Genomic DNA, 21,954 nt, shown 5'->3' with positions numbered 1-21,954 from the left:
GTAAAATTTTCTTTATAAAGTTCGGGAAAGGGCAGTCCCTAAAGGTGTTGAAGCATACCTACTTAGAAAACAATAAATATAAATTCAAATGAATTATCATCTGTTTTATTTGGCCGCTTTGGGTGGCACTGTGGTGCCACCCACTTTGATTGACAAACTCGTCGACAAGATTTCAATGTTTTTTCAATGTCCAATTTCAGTCAAACCACAAATTATTGTCAGCTTTTGAAGATATGGTGTTATGATAGGTAGTCTCCTAGGAGTATTCGCTAGTTTATCCTTTATCGTTGAGACAGCCAGCCGACACTGAGGCTCGTAAAATAATTTTTAAATTGCCGTACTGCCTTAAGACTTTAAATGAGCAGTCCTACTTGTTGGCTACAAGTGAAAAACTCTGACTACGTCATACCTGAAATTGCTTTCTATATGAAAGATATAAAAGTGCTTTCTCATTGGTCACTTTCGAAGAAACTTTAGCCAATAGAAAAGAAGCAGTTTTAGCGACAAGTAGTGGGAGAATATAGCAGCTCATACCTTATATGAATTCTAAAGACAAGTCAGTTCAACAGTTGTTATGACATAGAATTGGGATACAGACGGCTCTCAAAGGACTGCGAACGGACTAAGTATTTTGACATTGTGAGTACTTTTTTATTGGATACATTATTATTTTTTAAATTAATTTAGTTCTCATGTAGTAAAAAAGAATATTTATGCAAAATGCTTGGTAAGAATGATTAAAAATAAATGAAATATCCTTGTCATTAGCTAGAATCTGGTAATCAGAATAATACAAGTATCCCATTTAAGTAAGAGCCAGTGACCTATCACGACCTATCAAAACACCCACGACCTAACATGACCTACCAAAAAGCTAACAAATTCAGGAAATGAAGGAAATATGATATTTTTTTCAAACCAGTTAGAGATAAAACTTTTTAGAGCCTTGTCCCTGGTAAACCTACGGCTCTTGATGCCTCCCTCCGCTACTCCAAAACATTATATTCTGATACGGCCTCTCTATGGCAATAGAAAATTAATCTTGTTGGATGTTCTCATGTTTGTCAGTATATATAGTTGCAAGGGGTATTCTGGTTTCTTCGAAAAAAAAACATCTTTTCCATTTTTAGAATTTTAAACGTTGTTTTGAAACAAACCTTAATCTACTAGTTAAGCTCAAAATAATACTGCTTTTAAACAGATCTATGACAGATGGGTAAATAAACTTCTAATAACCAAATGGACACTCCTTCGATATACCCACTCTTTTATATACTGCTAGTTTAGTTAATTCTAATGAAACAAAATAAAATAGGATGACTACACAAAAGTTTAGAAACAAATTTGGGCTTTATATTTGCACATTAGGGGGGAGCAAAGTATAGCATATATTAAATACGTAATCTAACCTAACCTGGGTACCTCCCCCCCCCCCAAAAAAAAACAACAAAAAAAACACCCTTTAAATATCGTATACGTAATTAAAACCACACTATACATTGTATTTCTCTACAGCGGTGTCTTGCATCATCCCGTCAAAACGGGTTTTCCATCGAGTCTTCAGTTTGAGATATATAAAAGAGTAAGTATACTAAAGGAGTGCCACTTAATGTTCCAAAGTGGCCCATATGTATGAACTGGTAGGGTTGAGGGAGAGTTGAGGAGCCAAGTTGACCACAAATTTTGGCTTTGGGGAGGGGTGGAGTTACTTCAAAACAACTATATGCATTAGGGTCAAATTGCATGTTTAGGGAGAGGGAATGAGGACAATTTTCTTTGATCCATCTATTACCTTTTGTGTTATGATTCTGTGTGGAACTTGAAATCTGTTGTGGATTCTTTAGGAGTTGGCCAAAGCAGATTCTTTGTACGGAGTGTTATTGTGAAAGTTCGTTTATCAGTCTGCTAACCCCGAGCAGATTTAGTTTATATTTTAGTTTTGTTAATTCTATCATACTTGGTAAGCTGGTAGGTGTTCCTGGCAGGAAAGTATGTGCCAGTGATGCCAATGCAAGAAAATTCAGGGGTAAGACAAGAATTTTCTGTCCTTTTCCGGAACTGAAATACAAATTTTTTTTCAAAATCTGAGGGGGATCAATTTTTTTGATTTTTTAATGAAAATATGTAAGAAATTCAAATTCTAGGGAAGAGGGACAATAAAATGCACAATGAATAACGTCACTGAACTTTACACCCCACTGAATTTCATAAACAACGACTGAAAATATATGAAACATTTAGAATATTGAAAGCTGTTTGTCCTAATCTTGAGGTTCTGGATTGCATCTCGTGTTCACCTGTTTCTGGTCTGTTTCTGACCATGACTATTATGTGTTTTCCATATGGGTTTTTGACTGACACATAATGTTTTACAAAGATTTAATTGCTACTAAATAAAGAAATAAGTTTTTTCTACTTAAATCACTAAGGAACAGCATTAAAACTTAAATGAAGCAGTTGTTTATTTGCGGGGGACTGCCCCTTTCTCAACCCTTGCTCTTAACACTAAAATATTCAAGTTTTTTGAAAATACTTCTCATTCAGAAGTCTTTCTTAAGGATTTGTGACAGAAAGTTAAACTTTAACGTATAGAGCTAAGACTACGGAAGTTGCAGCCTTCTCGCATATGACATAATTTCCATTCGTTTTTAAGTGTTAATGTTGCTCCTTAATTCTAGCTGAAAAAACTCTTTTTTAAAATTAATTCTTGACTTTTTTGTTCAAGTAATGTCATGAAATCCCCCTTTTCCCCACGGTAAAATTTAGCCCTGAAAAATTCCCCTGGAAACTTTCTCACCAGAAACTATTCTCAACCTGGAATACCCCCCTTGGAAAATCCCCAAAATACTGTTTCCCAATAACAAATGCTGTATGTAAGCAATGGAAAAATGACATAGCTTACTGCCCTTCACCCAGGGGTCGTAGGGGTCATGTCATCACTAGAGGCATAGTTACTGGACCTTTCAACTATGCTAAGCCAAATGGCTATCTCGAACTTTCTGTCAGATATCGTTTGGAGAAAAGGGACGTGGGAGGGGGGCTAGTTGCCTCCCATCTTTTTTCCTTAAAAAGGCACTGGAATTTTTATTTCCTGTCAAATAGCCCTCTCTCATTCTTGTAGGATTATTTTTTGGATACACTAGCCCCTGGGGGAAAAAATAAACACGCATCTAGGATCTTTCTTTCGGCAAAAACCCTACAAAATTCCACATTTTTGTAGATAGAAGTTTGAAACCTCTACGGTAGGGTTCTCTAATGTGCTAATTCTAATGGTGTAATTATCATTAACATCACTTGACATTTTGGGGGCGTTTCCCTCCTTTTTCGCAAATCCAAAAATTTTCTCATGCTCTTAGCTTATGCCGAATAACGTTTAACTTAATGAATTTAATGTATGGGATCAGAATAAAAATCAAATTTTTCTGATGCACCAGCTGCCATCAAAATTCTTTTTTTACAGTTTCAGTTACTGTTGGGCCGTATCACTCCTTACTAACAGTTCCTTTACACAAACTGTTTGACATACCGAAATTAACTTAGGAATTAACTTATAGCAATTTTTCTTATTTATAACAAAAAACCATGACCGTTTCCTATTTTTAAAATAGTAAACTCTTTTTTTTTTTTTTAAAAAAGCAATCCTTTTCAAATCCTTATCAAAAAGAGCAATCCTTCTTTTTCCAAAACAATAGAGATACAAAGCTATAACAATGGAATTAAGGTTCCTTACTGACCAGGAATTTACGCCCCTTGCAGATGAAATGTTTTGGCTCATCTACAGTCAGAAAAAAAAAAAAAAAAAAAAAAAAAAAAAAAAAAAAAAAAAAAAAACTACGAAAAAATGGTCCCAGCTTTTTTCAGAATGTGTCCTGAAAACTTAAAGTAGAATAGTTAAGGGAGATACAAGAGAAAATAGTTAAGGGACACAGGCGGCAGCAAATTCTTTCGTCAGTTAATCTCTAATTATTATAATCCCTATTATTTACAATTTAAAAAAGAATGAAGTAACTATTTCTAATGAAGAAGATATTTGATGGCCTCATTAATCATCAGTAGTGTCGAAAGTTAATGAGAATCATAATTTTTCCTAACGGCGTCATTGTACCAGAAGGTAATAAGTTCAGGACGAATATTTTCCTGATAATCCCACTTTTGCCGCTGAATTAGATTGTTCTCCTTGGAAACTGGGTGACTTCTGAGAGAAAGTATATAAGCGACTATTAAGATCACTGAAGAGTTTAGAGCGTAAATACATCAAAACACATTTTCATGGAATGAAAGACATGTTCATTCTGTAAAGAATGAAGGATATGTTCATATAAATTAATTTATAAAGACATGTCCTCTGGCAATTTGAATAAACTTAACAAGACATAGATAGAACATTCTCTCTCTCTCTCTCTCTTTCTTTCTCAATTTCTCCCTCGACCTATCTCTTTTTCTTTCATAAGATCCAGAGAACCAACAATAACAATAATTAAATCATTAGCCTTGGCAACTATATATTTTACCTTGTGGAATGGTTAAAAATTTAAATGACGGCATCACGGAGATTACTTTGCTTAGGGATGATCCACTTCGCAACTAATCTTTGGATGAATCTATTCAATAGAATTAATCTAAAATAATATTTTCAAAAAAAAGAATTTTTCAAAGAAAAGTGAACTTCAGGAAAGTAGAAATAAAGTCAAAAAATAATTCATACTTAAAACGAACGGAAATTACTATCAATAAATAAATGGAACCTAAAACAAAGAAATATTAAATAAATGGTTATATTCAAAAGATAATTATATAGATGAATAAATGAATTCCAAAAAGTAACGGAAATTAAAACGAGTAATTCGTTCAAACTTAAACGAACAAAAATTGCCGGGATAAACCGGAGTAGGACAACCAACCCCTAAGCCTTTAAGAAATTAAATAAAAAAAACAAGTTTTTTAACTGAAAGTAAGGAGCGACATTAAAACTTAAAACGAAACAGAAATTATTCCGTATATGAAAGGGGCTGTCCTCTCCTCAACACCTCGCTCTTTACGCTAAAGTTTTTTATTGTTTAGCAAAAATAGAGTTGTGAGAAAGTCAAACTTTAGCGCAAAGAGCGAGGCGTTGAGGAGGGGACAGCCCCTTTCATATACGGAATAATTTCTGTTCGTTTTAAGTTTTAATGTCGCTCCTTACTTTTAGTTAATAAAACTTGTTTTTTTTATTTAATTTCTGAATGGCTGTCTCTAAATTTGGTTCTGACGTAATTTACAAATTAACTTACGTAATGAACTTCTATATTTGTATATTTTTCTTCTGGCAAAAAATACAAAGTTGCAGATTTTTGCAGATATGACCTTGAAACCTATGTAACAGGGTTTTCTGATACGCTGAATCTGACGGTGTGATTTTCATTAAAATTCTTTCACTTGTAGGTGATGTTTCCCCCCTCTTTAAAAAATCGAGTAAATTTTCTCAGGATCGTAGCCTTTGATGAGTAATACTAAACTTAATAAAATTTATATATTTAGGATCAGCATTATAAGCCCATTCTTTTGATACATTTATTGACTTCAAAATTCCGTTTTTAAAAGTTTCGATTACTATTGAGCCGTATCGCTTGTTTTTATTGTTTTTTTTATTACGTATATGTTATTACATATATGAGGTGGTTCTCCCCTTAGTCAATACCATGCTCTTTACGTTAAAAGTTAAAATTTTATTTAATTCACAAACCTCTGAATCACAAAGGACGTTTAATTAAAATAGATAGCTCTTTTTAAAGCACTAAAAAAAACTTTAGCTTAAAGAGCGAGGTATTGACTTGGGGGAGAACCCCTTCATATGTGTAATAATTTCTGTTCGTTTTAAGTTATAATGTTGCTTCTTACTTTCAGTTGAAAAAACTTGTTTTTTTTTATTTAATTTCTGATCGTTTTTTAAATAATGCTTGGAAATCCGGCGCCTTCTTCATAGAAATGTCCCTTACCCCAAAGAAACATCTTCCAGGGAAAGATTCTCCCGAGTAACCCCCTCCTCCAGCTCCCACCCCCCACCAGAAAAAAATCCTTCCTGAAAATGTCTGTATACTTCCCAATAACCAACACAAAATGTAAGCAATGGGCAAAGTTCATAACTTGCAGCCCTTCCTCTGGGAACTGTGGAGGATTAAGTAATCGTCAAAGAAATATTTATTATATTTTAGACTATTATTAACAAAATGGCTAGCTCAAAATTTTAATTGGGTGACTTTGGGAAAAAAAATGAGCATGGGAGAGGGCCTAGTTGCCCACCATTTTTTTGGTCACTTAAAAAGGCCACCATAACTTTTAATTTCCGTTCCAATGAGCCCTCCTAAGATATTCTAGGACCACTGGGTCAATACGATTACCACTGAAAAAAAAAAAACAACAAAAAAACAAATAAACCCGCATCCGTGATCTTTCTTTTTGAAAAAAATGGAAAAATCAACATATTTGTAGATAGGAGTTTGAAACCTCTACAGTAGGGTTCTCTGATACGCTGAATATGATGGTGTGATGTTCATTGAGGTTCTATAACTTTTAGGGGGTCTTTCCCTCTTTTTTCAAAAATCAGCCGATATTCTCAGGCGCGTAACTTTTGATGGGTAAGACTAAACTTGATAAAACTTATATATTTGAAATCAAAATTAAAATTTGATTCTTTTGATGTATCTATTGGGATCAAAATTCCGTTTTTTAGAGTTTCGGTTACCATTGAGCCGGGTCGCTCCTTACTAACAGTTCGTTACCACGAACTGTTTGACTTAGTCATTTTTACACTACTGAAAAGGAATTGTGTATCAAAGGGTGTGCTATTTGTAATAACATCAGTAATAGCTAAAAAAAAACAAAATAATCACAGGTCTAATCAATATATACAAATTAGAGTGGTGCTTTTTCTCCTCCCTCCCAAACTTTATAAAAATTTTCTAAGCTTTTCCAAACTTTCTAGTGTCATTTGCGTTTTATCAAAGACAATATGTATTTCATACGGTGTGTTTTTTAAAATAATTATTCAAGCGTACAACTACCATAAATCACTATAAATACAAAAATAAAACCCAAAACGAACAGAAATTATAAAAAATAAACAAGTCAAACTTAAAACGAGCAGACAAGCCCACAAAAATGAGTTGGGATAACACCTCCTGTGCCTTCTGAAAGTAAATGTATTTTAAACGTTCTCTCTCTTATAACTTTGATAGACCTAAAGTTATTAAGACTTCCAGGAATGAATGTCCTTATCTATTAAACTTTCATACCCCCTTTCATTAGTTCTTTTCAGTAGTCTTGGTTACGGTGGTGATTTTTTTTTGTTTTTTTCTTGTTATTAAAAATAAAACATTGCTCGAAACAAAAACCATTTTCAATAAGTGTAAATTAGGTTTTTGCCTTTAGAAGGCACAGGTGGTGTTAGTTTTAGTCCCCATTGTTGTAGTTTCTACTTGTTTTGAGTTTCACTTGATTATCTATTATATATCATGACTTGGTAGTTTTACGCTTGAAGAGTTCTTTGTGTTTATTTGTGTTCATCTTTCGTTTAATCAACCTTTTTACTTTTCTTTGAAAAAGGCTGAAGTGCTCTACTTCAATGCTTGGACGTGAATGTATTGTTATAGGTCAAACACAAAAAGGTCGAGGTTGATCGGACACATGTTATTGTTAGCACCGCCCCCCTCCTTCCCGTAAAATTAGAAATATTCCTGCTCCTCCCGCTTCGTTTTATTTCAACTCTGAAAATTTCAATTTCAAACCACGCCATTTCGTAGATACTCGCATAACCAATTTGGTATTTCAGTAAATTGGATGCACTAGGTGACACTTAATTTAATTTTTCTGTGTCCTCCAAAACCTTAGTTCAGCAGCCAGTTGCCCCCCACCTGTCAAAAATAGCTGAAAATCTTGACCTGACATCAGTTTTCCAAGGAATTAGATAGACAGGGATACCACTGGCAGATACGTAGACATGATCTTATATCAGAGGAAAGGGACGGCAACAAATTCAATAGAAGAGCCAAAACAGAAGGCATCAAGGATTTATAGAGAGTATAAAAAAAATCTAGATATTTTGGGGAGGGCACTAGACCAAATGTTACCTTTTCCAGTGTTTGTGCTTCTGGCAACCAGCGTACTATGCGTATAAGGTACTAATAATATATATATATATATATATATATATATATATATATATATATATATATATATATTTATACTACTTTGGTTATCTTCATTGAACAACTTGAGCTAGCAAGTTAAAGCACCAACTAATAAAACCTCTGGTCTTCTCAGATACCAAATTAGCAAACTGATTCCTTGATTTAGAGTCCAAAGGTTACGGAAGAACATTATAAGATATTTTGATCTATTCTAAATATTCAATCTATGTTTTTTAAAGGAACACATCCACAAGATCCCAGTAGCCTAAAAAGAAGTTTCACAACATAAATACTGAATGGAACTGAGTATTTATATTGTTAATATGTATTGTATATATTTTATTGTTTTTACTTATTGTTTATTTATTATTTTTTACTTAATCTTGTTCATATATACATATATGTTAAACATATTAGTGTTCTCTGTACAAAAGCAACTAAGTTCCCCATAAAAACATTTACTATATCCGTCACTTCATTCTGTACTCTCAACACTTCTGGACAGTATTTAGCTAAATCTTTTACTCTTTTTTTTACTGCAAAAGGTGGAATAGGATAAAGATTAACAAATTCATTTTTTTCTTTTCCAGAAAATGCCGGGATCAAACTCACTAGCTATTTGCTGCAAATCAATCGTTCTATTTATGTGGTGGCTAAGTTTTGCATCTGGCGAAATAAACGAAATTGATAAAGAAACAGCATATATTAGGGACACCCATCAGGTAGAACAACCCGACTTTGACTACTCTTTTGGTGAAAATGAATCAACCGAATATCTAGAAGATTCTTCAAGCGAGGGTAGGAAATTCTTAAGGAAGAATGCCTTGGGCTTATATGCAAGATGGAAGAATATTATGAGCTTACTGAAAAAGGCAAAGCCCAGCCCAGGTCAGAGCCATTAGAATGGCAGAGCTTTGTTTTTTTTCTAAAAACGGCATACTTAGCAACTGCACTTAAAAACATTCGAGAAGGAAATAAATGAAGATTTTCTTCAAAATTGCTTTCCACTCTTTCTTATATTAGGAAGATATAGTTAAAAAGCCGACTGGTGTCGAAAGTACCGTCTATTTCAAAACAATTTTTATAACTATTTTGATTGACACACTTTCTTGTTGCCACATTAGGAAGATATACTTAAAAAGCTAGCTGGTTTCAAAAACAGAGTCTACTTCAAACTATTCTTATAGCTATTCTTATAGCCACTCTTTCTTATAACTATATTAAGAAGATATAGTTAAAAAGCCGACTGGTGTCAAAAACACTGGTGTCTTCTTCAAAACTATGGAATGAAAGTAGATTTTGTCGCTTCAAGTTTCAGCTTTCTTGTTAGACTACTCGCAGGCATACAGGGTGTTCAAAAAGTTGCAAACTACATCAATTATCTTAACAATGCGTAACATCTGAATAAACTAATTTTGAAAGAACTTTAGTAAGTTTTCATTAGACCCTTGATGACAATTAAAAGAAGGCCATAGAAGGGGCCCCAATAAAAGCCTATTTTGTAATAGGGCTGACAAAAAAAACATCGAATATTTTCCTTTTTTATAATATATATAGCTTTTGGCTTCGATATCAAAATAAAACACATATATTTTAACAATAAGAGCATTTTGAAAAATGTTAAAAACCAGATTTTACATAGGAAATTTTGAAGTTGCTCTGAATCAACTAGGAATATTTTTACGGCCCCTTTCAATTCTTGCAAATTTTGACTGGGACAGTTTTGGGCAAAATTTTCTGAAGATAAAATAAGATTTTTTATGATGAAACGCACATGCGTCAATGCACTATACTATTCTCCCAAAAGCTATTTAGCGTTTAAAGAAGGGAAGACACAAGAGTCACTAGCTCAGGGAGAAAAAAAATCACTTGTTTCCACAGAGAGAAAAGAGAAAAAAAAACCCACTAAAGTGCAAAATTCAAATAGATAGATTATATTAATGATATATATATATATATATATATATATATATATATATATTCAAAAAGGGCTCATTCGATTGGAAATTGGAAGGTCGTGTGCCCTTTTTAATAGTCGAAAGCAATTAGGAGGGAAAACTAGCCCCCCTCTCACGCGCACCATTTCCCCGAACAAATCCAATCACAATTTTAAAGATTACTGGAAATTAGGACTTTAAGGATGATAACCCCCGCCCCACAGCCCTCAGGGCTAAGGTTGTAAGTTATGCCCTGGGGGTATATGAGGTTTTTATAGAAAGCACTGTCATATAAACTTAAAAAAGGGCTCATTCAAGCGAAAATTGAGAGGACTTTTGCCCTATTTAATAGTCAAAAGTAATCAGAGGGAGAATCAACCCCCCCCCCCCCAAGCCCATCATTTCCCAAAACATTTTCAATCAACATTTTGATAAGGCAATTTTTTTCAAACGTAATTGAAAGGTTTGGAAATTATGTCTTTGAGGATGACAAACCCTCCCCCCCCCCCATAGTCCTAAAGACAAAGGTCGTAAGTTATGCCCTTGGGGCATATAGTGTTTTTATAGTAAATTTTGTCTTAGAAGCTTCAAAAAGGGCTTATTCGATTGGAAATTGAGAGGACTATTAATTTTTTGTAGTTGAAAGTTATCAGAGGGCAAATGACCCCCCACGCCCATTATTTTCCCAAACACTTCCAATCAAAATTTTGAAATACAATTTTGTTCAACGTATTTGAAAAAGTCTGTTAATTATGTCTTTGAGGATAAAAAAAAATCCCTCAAGCCCAAAGGTCAAGAGTGGCAAGTTATGCCCTTGGGGCATATAAGGTTCTTAAAAAAGGGTAGTCGGTTCTTAAAAGTATAAAAAATATACTTTGTAGGGGACTCATTGTATTAGTAGTCATATGTTTTAGTGCCCTTTTAAAGGGTAAAAGTGATCAGACCGCAGCTGCCTTCCTCCCTCCCCCCAGACACAAACACGTCGTGCTTTCCTGAGGTGTATCAAATAGATTTTGAGACAGTCCTTTTATTCAAAATAGTCCAATTATTATATAACAAGGCTTTTGAGGTTGATACAAACCATCAAAGCTAGAGGGCGAGGGTTGTAAGTTATTCCCTGGGGCATTTAAGGTTCTTATGGAAGGGATGGTTGTACAAACCTTAGAGGTGGCTCATTTAGTTGAAATTGGACGTTCTAGTTCCCTTTTAAGAGTCAATAGTGAAAGAGGTCAACTAACACCCCACCCAACTACCCCTCTTTCTACCAAATGCATCTGATTTAAATTTTGCAATGACAATTTTGCTTTAAAATAGTCCAAAGAACATATAACAACGCTTCAAGGGTTGGCACAACCCTCCAGAGCCCTGGGGCAAGAGCTTTAAGTTATGCCCTGGAGGTATATAAGGTTTTTATGGAATGGGTGGTCGAATTAAATTCAGACGGGTCTTATTTAATTTTAAATTGGATGTTAGAGTGCTCTTTTTAAGAGTAAGGGATTTGAGAGACCCCCCCCCCGCGCCCATCATTTCCCATAAAAAATACCTAAACACAGTTTGGAGACATCAATTTTTTCAGCATTGTTGAAAGGTTCAGTAATTCTGCGTAGCAATAGTTGTAGTAGCAGTAGTACTATTAGTAGCAGTATGTAAATAGCCCGTTTTTTTCAACATCCCCTTCAACACACGATGAAATTTTCAACTTGATACCATCAACCGGTCCTGAAGCATTGATGATAATCTGTATGTGAAGCATTGCTGATAATCTGTCCTCTTGAAAGGTAAATAAAAAGTTTTAATGCACTCTTAAGAGTCAAAAATTATTAAAGGGCAATCAGCCCTCCTCCTTAGCTCATAATTTTCCAGACACTTCCAATCAAAATTTTAAGACAACAAATTTGTTCAGCGTAGCTGAACGGTCTAGTAACTATACCTTTATGTTTTTTGATTAGTGCAACCCTCCACAGTTATGCATTTGGCTCGTTATGCTTAGAAACTAAATAATGCTTTAAAATTATATCAAAACAAACTGCTTGTATGCTGGTTCCCAATAAGACATTTCAGCAATATACCAAAAACCACTGAGGGTGTTAAGTTCAAATTTTCAGGGCTACTTCTATTACTACTTCTGCTCTTAAAATTCCACTAAATCAAAAGAGTGTAATTGTATCCAGGCTATGAAAGAGCATAGATGTAAATCTTTGGGAAAGGTATTTGTGTCATGATTTTCAAAAGAGTTTATGTTGTTAAAAATTGCTGAAAAAGTTTCTCCAGCATATAAACAGTAGGCTAAACTATAAATTCTTAAAGGAAAATCTGAAGGGTTCGAACTTTTACTTTTCCCCTGAAAAACACTTTGTCAATATAAAACGAGCTGAAATTAATTAAAAAAACTTTTTCCATGAAATAAATTTTCCAAAAGAAAGTAAAGAACTCCATTAAACCAAAAATGAACTAAAAAAAAAAAGAATCAAACAATCTACCAGGCATACAACTACCGCAAATCAGTACCAATAAATAAATGAAACCCAAAATGAACAGAAATTAAAATAACAGAGTCAAACTCAAAACGAGCAGAAATTAATATGTTTAGGGTTCAAAACCCCTATGCTTTCTAAAAGCCAGAATATAATTTGTACTTTACTACAAAAATTCTTTTAAATGTTTTCACTTTTATAACTTTAAGAAATCAAAAACTAATTAAGATTTTAAGGAATAAACATCAACACATGTAAATTAAACTGACAATGCACATTTTTTTCAGTAAATTCATTTGAATTTTTATAACAATTATATAACAATAATTGTAATAAATGTAAATTTTATATATATTTAAATAATAAATAATAAATTTTATAACAATTTTCATAAACAATTCCTTTATATATTAATTTTTTTTTTCAAGGATGATTATTATCAAACCAATGGTCCTCCGGGACCATTTTTTTTCCGGGTGAAATTTTCAGTGAAGATGGAGTTACCCATGGGGAATTTTCTAGTGGGAGGATTCTATTCAGAATGAACTTTTCATGGATTTATTTTTGGAGGAAATTTTTAAGAGAGGGGGAGGCGGATTTCTCGGAATTATTGGAAAAGCGATACGAAATTAAATAAAAAAAAATAGTTTTCAACTGAAACAAGGAGCAACATTAAAACCTGAAACGAACTGAAACTATTCCGTTTATAAGGGAGGCTAATCCCGTCTCGATGCCTCAGTATTCACGCTAAATCGATCTTCATATAGTCAGCTACAGCTGATTAAAATATCAGTTAAATTGTATTAAATTTGTTTGAAAATCAGCTACTTATGTTGGATGACTGAAAAACAAATAAAGGTTAAAATGGAGATTTGTTCATTTATTTATACAGTGAAAATAGATTCAAAAGTCTGGCTATTTCGACCACATATACAGCCATCGTCATCAGCAGATATATACAAAGTCATCTGCTGATGACTATCGCTGTATACGTGGTCGAAATATCCAGACTTTTGTATCTGTTTTCACCGTCTAGTAAACTGACTTATCGCCATTTGAACGTTTTTTTGTTCGTCATAGAAAGGCAGTGTGGCCTTGGAAAAAAATATCTAATTTAAGGTATTGCATCGAAGATGACCGAAAACCTAACTCAGTTCTGTACCCATAAGTAGAGCTAGAAACGCTAGTTCTAGTTCTAGAAGAGGCTAGTTCTAGAATTCTCTTTATGGAGACTTTTTTTTAACAAACGGGAGGTGGAGTAGCTGAGAATAGGCTAAAAAAAAACGCAGGGGATTTTGCCAGACCTGGTTCACAAGTTTTTCTCTGAAAATTACTCGCCGAAAATTAACAAAAACAAACGAATATACAAATATTATGCTAATAGTAACTAAAAATGCTTAGCCTTTGAACTTTGTTAAATGCAAATGTTCAAAAGGATTACTCATAGTCAACGATCGTAATTCTTTCTCAACTGGACATTTTACGTCGGCGTCCGGAAATTTTGGAAGCAATAATCAATTGTTTCATGGTGAAAACAGGGTAGCATTTATATAAATATAAATATAAATATATACACACACACACACACACACACACACACACACACACACACACACACACACACACACACACACACACACACATATACATATATATATATATATATATATATATATATATATATATATATATATATATATATATATATATATATATGTGTGTATATATATATATATATATATATATATATATATATATATACACATATATATACATATATATATATATATATATATATATATATATATATATATATATATATATATATATATATATATATATATATATATATATATATATATATATATATATATATATATATATATATATATATATATATATATATATATATATATATATATATATATATATATATATATATATATATATATATATATATATATATATATATATATATATATATATATATATATATATATATATATATATATATATATATATGTATATAGATATGTTGATATAGAATCAGGTATCTTGGAAAAGCAACTGGTTTCAGACCACTGTATACCATTTCAAATGTATTCTCTAAATCCGGGATGTCTTAAGCTCTGTTCTTCAAGAATTAACGAAGGCACTATTATCCTGTAAAGCAACCAGACATTCAATAACAATAAGCTATTGTTAAGGGGAATAAAAGGATTCGGGAGGATATATGTGGCTGCCAAAATACAGATTCATTTTTATCCTCGGTAAAAATACAGTCGTATAGCAAAATTTTTCTTATCGCCAAGTGTGACAATTTCAATTATATATTTTGTGCGTCAAAGAATCAAACAGTTTACAGATGTTCAGGATTGAAGCTGCAAGGGTCAACTCAGAACATGGACGTAGATTCGAGAATCCAGATGAATTTTGGGAGAAAAGATCTTCAAAACCAAAGCAATCATTAAGACGAGAAAACATTGCTTTTCAAAAACTTTTCTAGACAGAGACAAGGTGGACATTGACCTGTCATAAACACCAGCTTCTTTCTGTTGTCCAATTTTTATACCAAATAGAATCACGAGTCCCCCCAAAAGGACCCAGAAGAATACCATAATAAAAATATATTAAAAAACTTCGTCACGCGAGAAAAATAGACAAAAGAATGGACTTAAGTTCCTTAGTATTGATAGGATTGGGGCTAAAAGATGACAGACTGTTGCAACCCATAAAAATCCTAACAATTTCTAATTCTGGGAATGGTTTCGCAAACATTCACTCTAAATGCAGGGTGTGATATAGAAGAATTAAGTACCGAAGAAATATTTTAGGTCATGTAGCAAATGCTGTTGTTGTCAATGCTTCTGGGGTATCTGCCCTTTGAACACATTACGTATGTCAAGACAAAACCCACTTGTAACTAAGTAGAGAGTAAGGGAAGAAAGCGTTTCTATCTTTTGTGGGCTTCTTAAAGCGTCTTGGTGCAAAATATCATCTGGGTGGTGCTGTATTTTCTTCTTATCCAATGATCTTTCCTTATCTTTACAATTTTAACATGTAAACTAGTTAAACTTCTGGCTGGAGGCACGATAGAACAAATAAATGGTTGGCTGTTTAAGTCTAAAATTATAGCACTAATAAAACACGGTACAACAGTTCCTTTCTTGGTTATTCAAATCAAAATATAAAATGCTTGAACATAAAACACAAAATAAAGTATAATATGCTAGGTTTTTCAAAACTAGAGTCTCAGAAGATATCATGAAATATCATTCAACTTTGTCATCTTTATAAGACGGCCTAAAAAATTAACAAAAAGCTTTCTAGCCCAGCTGGGCGCGTCTTCCAATCCTTGCTTGACAGGAGTAGAGATTCTACTGCTCAGTGCGACAAAGATAACAATAATCATGTTCACATTGTCAGCTACAGCTGATTAAAGTATAAGTGAAATTGTATTAAATTTGGGGGAAAATCTAAGGGATGACAGAGAAACGAACTCAGTTCTGTACCCATGAGTAGAGAAATGCTTATCGCAAGTGCAGGTCTAAGAAAATGCTAGTTTTAGATGCTCTATATGGAGCATTCTATATGGTCCATAGATGCTCCATATGATGCTCTATATGGATTATTCTAGAGTTGCCACATTTAATGAAACGTCAATTGCGGCTGGTTGTTATGCACCATTTATGCTAATGGGGGATCTTTTTTCTTTATTTGTATTTATTTCCACATTGGGCAAGGAATATACTACGGCTTCTTCCACTTCTTTGAGACGTGAATAACAGGGATCGCCCTATTATTTCTTGTGATGTATGCTGCTTTTCTTGGGTGCGTCCTCCAATGAGGACAAATGTTCTTCTGAGAAGCTACTGTAATCACAAATTTAGTTTCAGCGGTACCTTATGGTGGAAATGATGTAGTGCAATGGCTGTGAGGTGGAATAGCTGTGGACAACTTTACCCTGACACGATTTTATACCGTTCACTTCTTAATTTTCTTCTTAGTTGCCGGTATAACGATGATCCATATTTTATTCCTCAACGAAGAGTAAAAGCATAAAAAATATTTAATATAATGGAACCTTAAAATCTGTCATCAGCTATCATACTCATGGAAGAAATTAAAACCTGTAGCATATTCTGATAAGTAAATAATACTTGTTCCCTGTCAAAAGAAATCATGTAATGGACTTACTATATAGACTTACTTACATATATAGACTTACTTAAAAGGCTCTGAAATTATATTAATCATTGTACTTTTTATTTAGAAATAAGAGATAGGCTAGAATTTGCATTGCTTTTTTCGTTTCAGAGTACTTACCAAAAGTCCCGCATTCTATCAGACCAACAGAATCACCTTTACAGTGGGGCAAAAGGTCAGAAAATGAAGACTATTTGGAATATAAATCTCTCCAGGAGAAAAGATATGTGAAACCTTTAAGATGGGGTAAAAGATCAGAAAGTAAGTACAGAGCATGTGATACTAATACAATAAGACTTATTCTGTAGAAAAAAAGAAATTAAATGAAATGAGATAGAATCGAACTGGCTATGAATGATTTCCAGAAAACGGAGAAAGCAGAATCTGGTTCTGCAGCAATTTCTAGAATATACCTAATCCTTTGTACCCTTTAGCTTATGAAGAACCCAAATAGATAATGTTCAAATAAAATGAAACTGAGGGGTAAAATTTGTTTCAATTAACGCATTGCAGAAAAGATGGAGGGAGACAAAATTTTACATACCTATAAGTTAGAAAATGGCCTCCCTCTTTTCCTACTTCAAGATCAGTGGTGGTTCCGATCTCTCTTGCGCCCGGTGTAAGATCTTGATAGGCACCCTCCCCTGTCTCTCTAAAAATTTTCAGGCAAAATGGTAACACAATTTTCATTTAAACGAAACTGTTTTTCAATTAAATAATTAATTAATAATTTTCTCAATTATTCATTTAAATTTTTATTTAAATTGTTTAATTAACATTAATTAGATTATTCTATTTATTATTTTTTAATTTACTTTTATTTTATTAATTAGTTAACAATCTATTAATTATTTTCATTTATTATTTGTGCCCTCAACTTTATTTTACTAAAAATAAAATTTCAATATTAAAAAAATGATTACAAGCATTACATTATTTATTTGAAATTTTTTGCCCCTAAAATTTCTGCTCCCAGCATAAGTATCCTTCCCCTAAAACCGCCTCTGCTTAAGGTAGTTTTGCAACATGCGCTTGAAACAAATTGAGGTCAGTAAATCAGTCTGGGCTCAGACTCCTCAACTTTCCTAAAGTTAAAAGCTAAAACCATATCTGAAACTATATCTACATTGACACTACTTTTATTTGTGTGTTTCTGAACAACAATATACTTGCTTTAATTAATTACCTATGTTATTTGCCTTTTTTTCATGTCACTCTGTAACCATCATTTTAAATTTTGAATTGAATAATATAAGACATCAAACAGAGAAGAAAAAGCAGTTTTTGAATGTTCTGAAGCGTTTTCAACTGAACGAAATTACTCTGACGATAATTCCAAAAAAATATCTGCTAGCATATGGCAAGAAACTGTAAGGTAGGAATGACATGCTTACAGTAACTGAAACGGATCAAAACAGCACACAAAAAAGCTGATTGCTTACATATATTTTACTCTGATTTCAAACACACATAAGGAAGTAAATTTGAAATCACCTCAAAAAGTTATGAACTTAAGAAAAGCTACGTAATGTAAAAAAAAGGGAGTATACATCTCCTGCAAAGTCTGGGATATTGATAAAAATTACAGCATAATATTCAGTATGTCTAAAAACCCCATTGTAGAGGTTTCAATTTCCTTTGTAAGAAAACTTGAAATTTTACATATTTTCCACGAATCCATGTCAATCATATCGAAGTAGCAGTCGTAGAATATTGGGATTGGGAGAGAGCTTATTAAAAAGGACATAATAGGCTATGGTGCCCTATTTTATAACAAGAGGAGCGTGCCAATTTGTGGCACAGATTTAAATCTTCGGTCCATTTTGGGACAAAATGTTATCGATTGAACACTTGAAGAAGCTCAGTTAGCTTAGATTTATTAACAAGAAATATATATAGCATACACGTTTCAGATCTCGTCGCAGCAAAGTGTCGACTCCATTCTGTGCCGCATTTTGACCCCAACAGAGCCAAAATGCTGTCAAACGGATATTCCAAGATAATCAATTAGCTTGGATCTACCGGAAAGTTATATAAATGAGCTTCCGATTTCAGAGACCATTCTGTCACATGGTGGGACATTTGACCTTTATGAGAAGTCTACAGAAAATGGAAGGCTAATATATAGGACGCAAATACAACACCACTAACAGTTATGCAGTGGATAATCACTGCACACTACTTATTGGGGCAGGTTGGAAGGTCGGTGGGTCTTTACGGGGGAAGGCGCACATTTATCCTCAACAAATGAATCTTTAGGGCCAATTTGTCCAAATGATTACGTGTGGTCCGTCCAACCAAAGTTGAGAGGTAATTTAACCTCTAGCCTCCCTCCCATCTCCTCTTTGGGTGAAAATGTTCGGACTAAGCTTTAACTTTGGATCCTGGGGGAAGAATGGCTCCCTTATTACTGCAGAAATATTTTCAGTTTGAAGCAAAGTTACATTTATATAATGCTATTAGATGGCTAGGGAGAGCCCCCCCCCCCCTAAGGACAGTATGGAGTGTTTTGAAAATTGACGGGCATTGTTGGATAGCATTTGCTATTAGCAATACAACTTTTAGTTGACTTTTTTGGAACGCAATCGGTGTATAAAACAAATACAATTACCAGTTGACTATATCTTTTGCGTTCTTTATTGCTTTCAGTTAAGTACTAGTAAAACTTCAGCGCATAGAGTGGGATTGAGGGATTAGCAGTGATCCTCATATATAGAATAAAAAAATCTTAATAAAAAACTTAAAATACTAAATAAGATGCTAAAATAAAATAAAAATTAAAAAAATACATCCAAAATTTATGTGCATTGCATTTTCGTTAATTTATGGGCATTGCATTTTCGTCATGTACATTTTCGTTAAGTTTTTACGAGTCGGACGAAAATTCCAAGAAGGGGTTCAAACCCAATACCCTCCCCCTCCCTTGCGTGAGACCAATTAAAATTTATTTTGTGGATTTTTTGTGTATGTTTAGTCTCGAAGCTTAATAAACCAGGGTTTAAAATCGAAAATTGAGGATAATAATAATGGAACTTAACAATTTTTCAGTATAGAAGAAATAGCGGCCATAAAGCTTTGATTTCTGCCATTGATGGCCCTACTGATGCTATGCAGTACGGTGGCATGGGTTTTGACAGGCCAAAACGATTGAAAGCATCTTGCCTCTTTCCATTAGTGCCCACAATTCAGCCAAGAGAAATCTTAAATTAATTGTTAAAAAAACTACCACAATAATCAGATATTACGACTTGTTTTCAAAAAATCAAATAAATAACTATCCACCAAAAATGAAGAAAAATCTGCAGGGTGATAACAAAGTAGCCCTCCAGAGTATATTCTAGAAACCTACTATTTATTAATAGTTTAAAATAGGATATATTGAAATAAAAAGTAAATCATGAAGTTTCAGTCTAGTTTTAAGTTTAGTGTAAAAGGCAACAATTATGTATAAGACATTCAAGGGCACAAATTAAAAAAAAATATGTTTTAATTTGTTAGTTTTGTAAATATTGCGCCCAAAAAATTTTCTTTCTAATGGGACTTGTTCTCTTTTTCTTTTTTCACCAGCCTGGAGTTCACTATCGGCTTTTTAATGAGCCGAAATATATTCCTTCCTTGATGTGCTTTTTTGGAATTGGTAAAAAAAAATAACTTGGTTCAATTTATTATTGAACTCTCTAAGCATTGATGAAAGTTTCGAAAAGGATTAATAAATGTTTTTCAACTAGTGCTCTATTTTACCATAAGTTTTATTGTCATTTTTAATTTTCTATCCTGATCATGATGTTTTTTTTTTCAATTTTTTCATGTATTCTAAGTGTAACTATTAGGATCACAAGCAAATAGTATTGATTACAATATATGTCAATCAAGCCCCTCCCCCACCAAAAAAAAGAAGTAAAACTATTGTTGGAATGTGATTCTTATGCGGAAAAGTAGTGTTAGTTTTAGCTACGTTTAAAAAATAAATTAAGGAAAAAGAGACTAAACTGCATTTAAAAGAGCGAAAGACAGAGATCTATACAAAAAAAAACATTTATACTAAAAAAGATTTATGCTAAGAAAAATAAAAAGATATTTGTATCAGTAAAATGAAAGAGATTTATCCCCCCAAAAAATACTTCAATGTTATTTCTTATTTTAGATCAAATTCGATTCGGTGGAAAAAGAGTAAAGCCTCTAAGGTGGGGGAAACGAGGACGAGTCACTCCACTGCGTTGGGGTAAACGAATGGACGAAAACACTGAAAACAATGGTTGGTTAAGACTAATGAGAAGCAACAAAAGAAGAGTGCTCGGTGCACCATTAAGGTGGGGACGGTGAATTGATGTAGGCCAAACTATGTTTATTGAATCCATCAAAGCTATTTATGTCTTTGTTAAAGTTGGTGTTTTACTGTGATTATATTTTGACAAGAATAAAAGTGGGACTTAATCCATTTTGTAAATTTTGACTTTATTTTTAACCGTTCAAATCTTAAGGAATTTGTCAGCTTTTAAGGTATGCGTTCCCTCTGAAACAAGCGATTTTGCAACAAGTCTGCAGATGTAACTTGCACCCAAAGGAAAAGGTGCTTATTTCGTCAGATTCATTAGTTACAGATCTATCCATTCCCCTAGCCAGAATTATGATATTACGTAGATTTTTTCTAAGAGAAGGATCTAAATTTGCTTAGAAATTGCAAAACTGTCCCTTTCAACAATTTTCAACCACTTTTCAACGTATTTTTAGTTTAAGAAATTATGTATGCCACATTTCAAAAATATAGTTCGCTGGATGGATAGAACTGAATTTCAGGTATGAAGTGATAGCAAAATGTTTGTTCTTCATTGATGTATTAAAACTGCAAGAGAGCAGAAAATAACATACTAAAACTTTCGAAGGGAAAATTAACCTTCAAACCTCTTTTTCTTTTAATTTGCTTTGGAATGTAATAACGTAATATATTACATTGTCATGAAGTGTAATTATACATTCAGTATAGTGGAAGTGCTGTAAAGCAGAATAATTGTTTTAAAAAGGCTAGAGGGTAATTTCGTTTTAGTTTAAATGTTAAAAAAATTCTTCCTATATGGTAGTCGGCCCAATAGTAGGAACCCTTCTCTAATTTCGAAGGGAAGTCCACATATGGGAATTGAATAATGGGGGAAGGGTGACGCAACATGTCCACTG

At 33.1% G+C, this 21,954-nt stretch overlaps 1 protein-coding gene across 1 annotated transcript; it reads left to right on the top strand.

Annotated features, from left to right (window-relative positions):
• The first annotated feature begins 579 nt into the window (after positions 1 to 579).
• Positions 580 to 21,214, top strand: LOC148943364 (uncharacterized). The gene is made up of 4 exons (XM_089101618.1): positions 580 to 639; positions 8,756 to 9,053; positions 16,894 to 17,043; positions 20,927 to 21,214. The coding sequence occupies exons 2-4, from the start codon at positions 8,759 to 8,761 to the stop codon at positions 21,103 to 21,105; spliced, it is 624 nt and encodes a 207-aa protein (XP_088957744.1). The 5' UTR covers positions 580 to 639; positions 8,756 to 8,758; the 3' UTR covers positions 21,106 to 21,214.
• Positions 21,215 to 21,954: the final 740 nt, after the last annotated feature.

The sequence above is a fragment of the Artemia sp. Qi Xiang Cuo genome, chromosome 15 (assembly GCF_049724085.1).
Source record: "Artemia sp. Qi Xiang Cuo chromosome 15, ASM4972408v1, whole genome shotgun sequence".
In the NCBI taxonomy this organism is placed as follows: Eukaryota; Metazoa; Arthropoda; class Branchiopoda; order Anostraca; family Artemiidae; genus Artemia; species Artemia sp. Qi Xiang Cuo.
The sequence above is the reverse complement of the archived record's forward strand: the minus strand, read 5'-3'. Positions and strand labels throughout refer to the sequence as shown.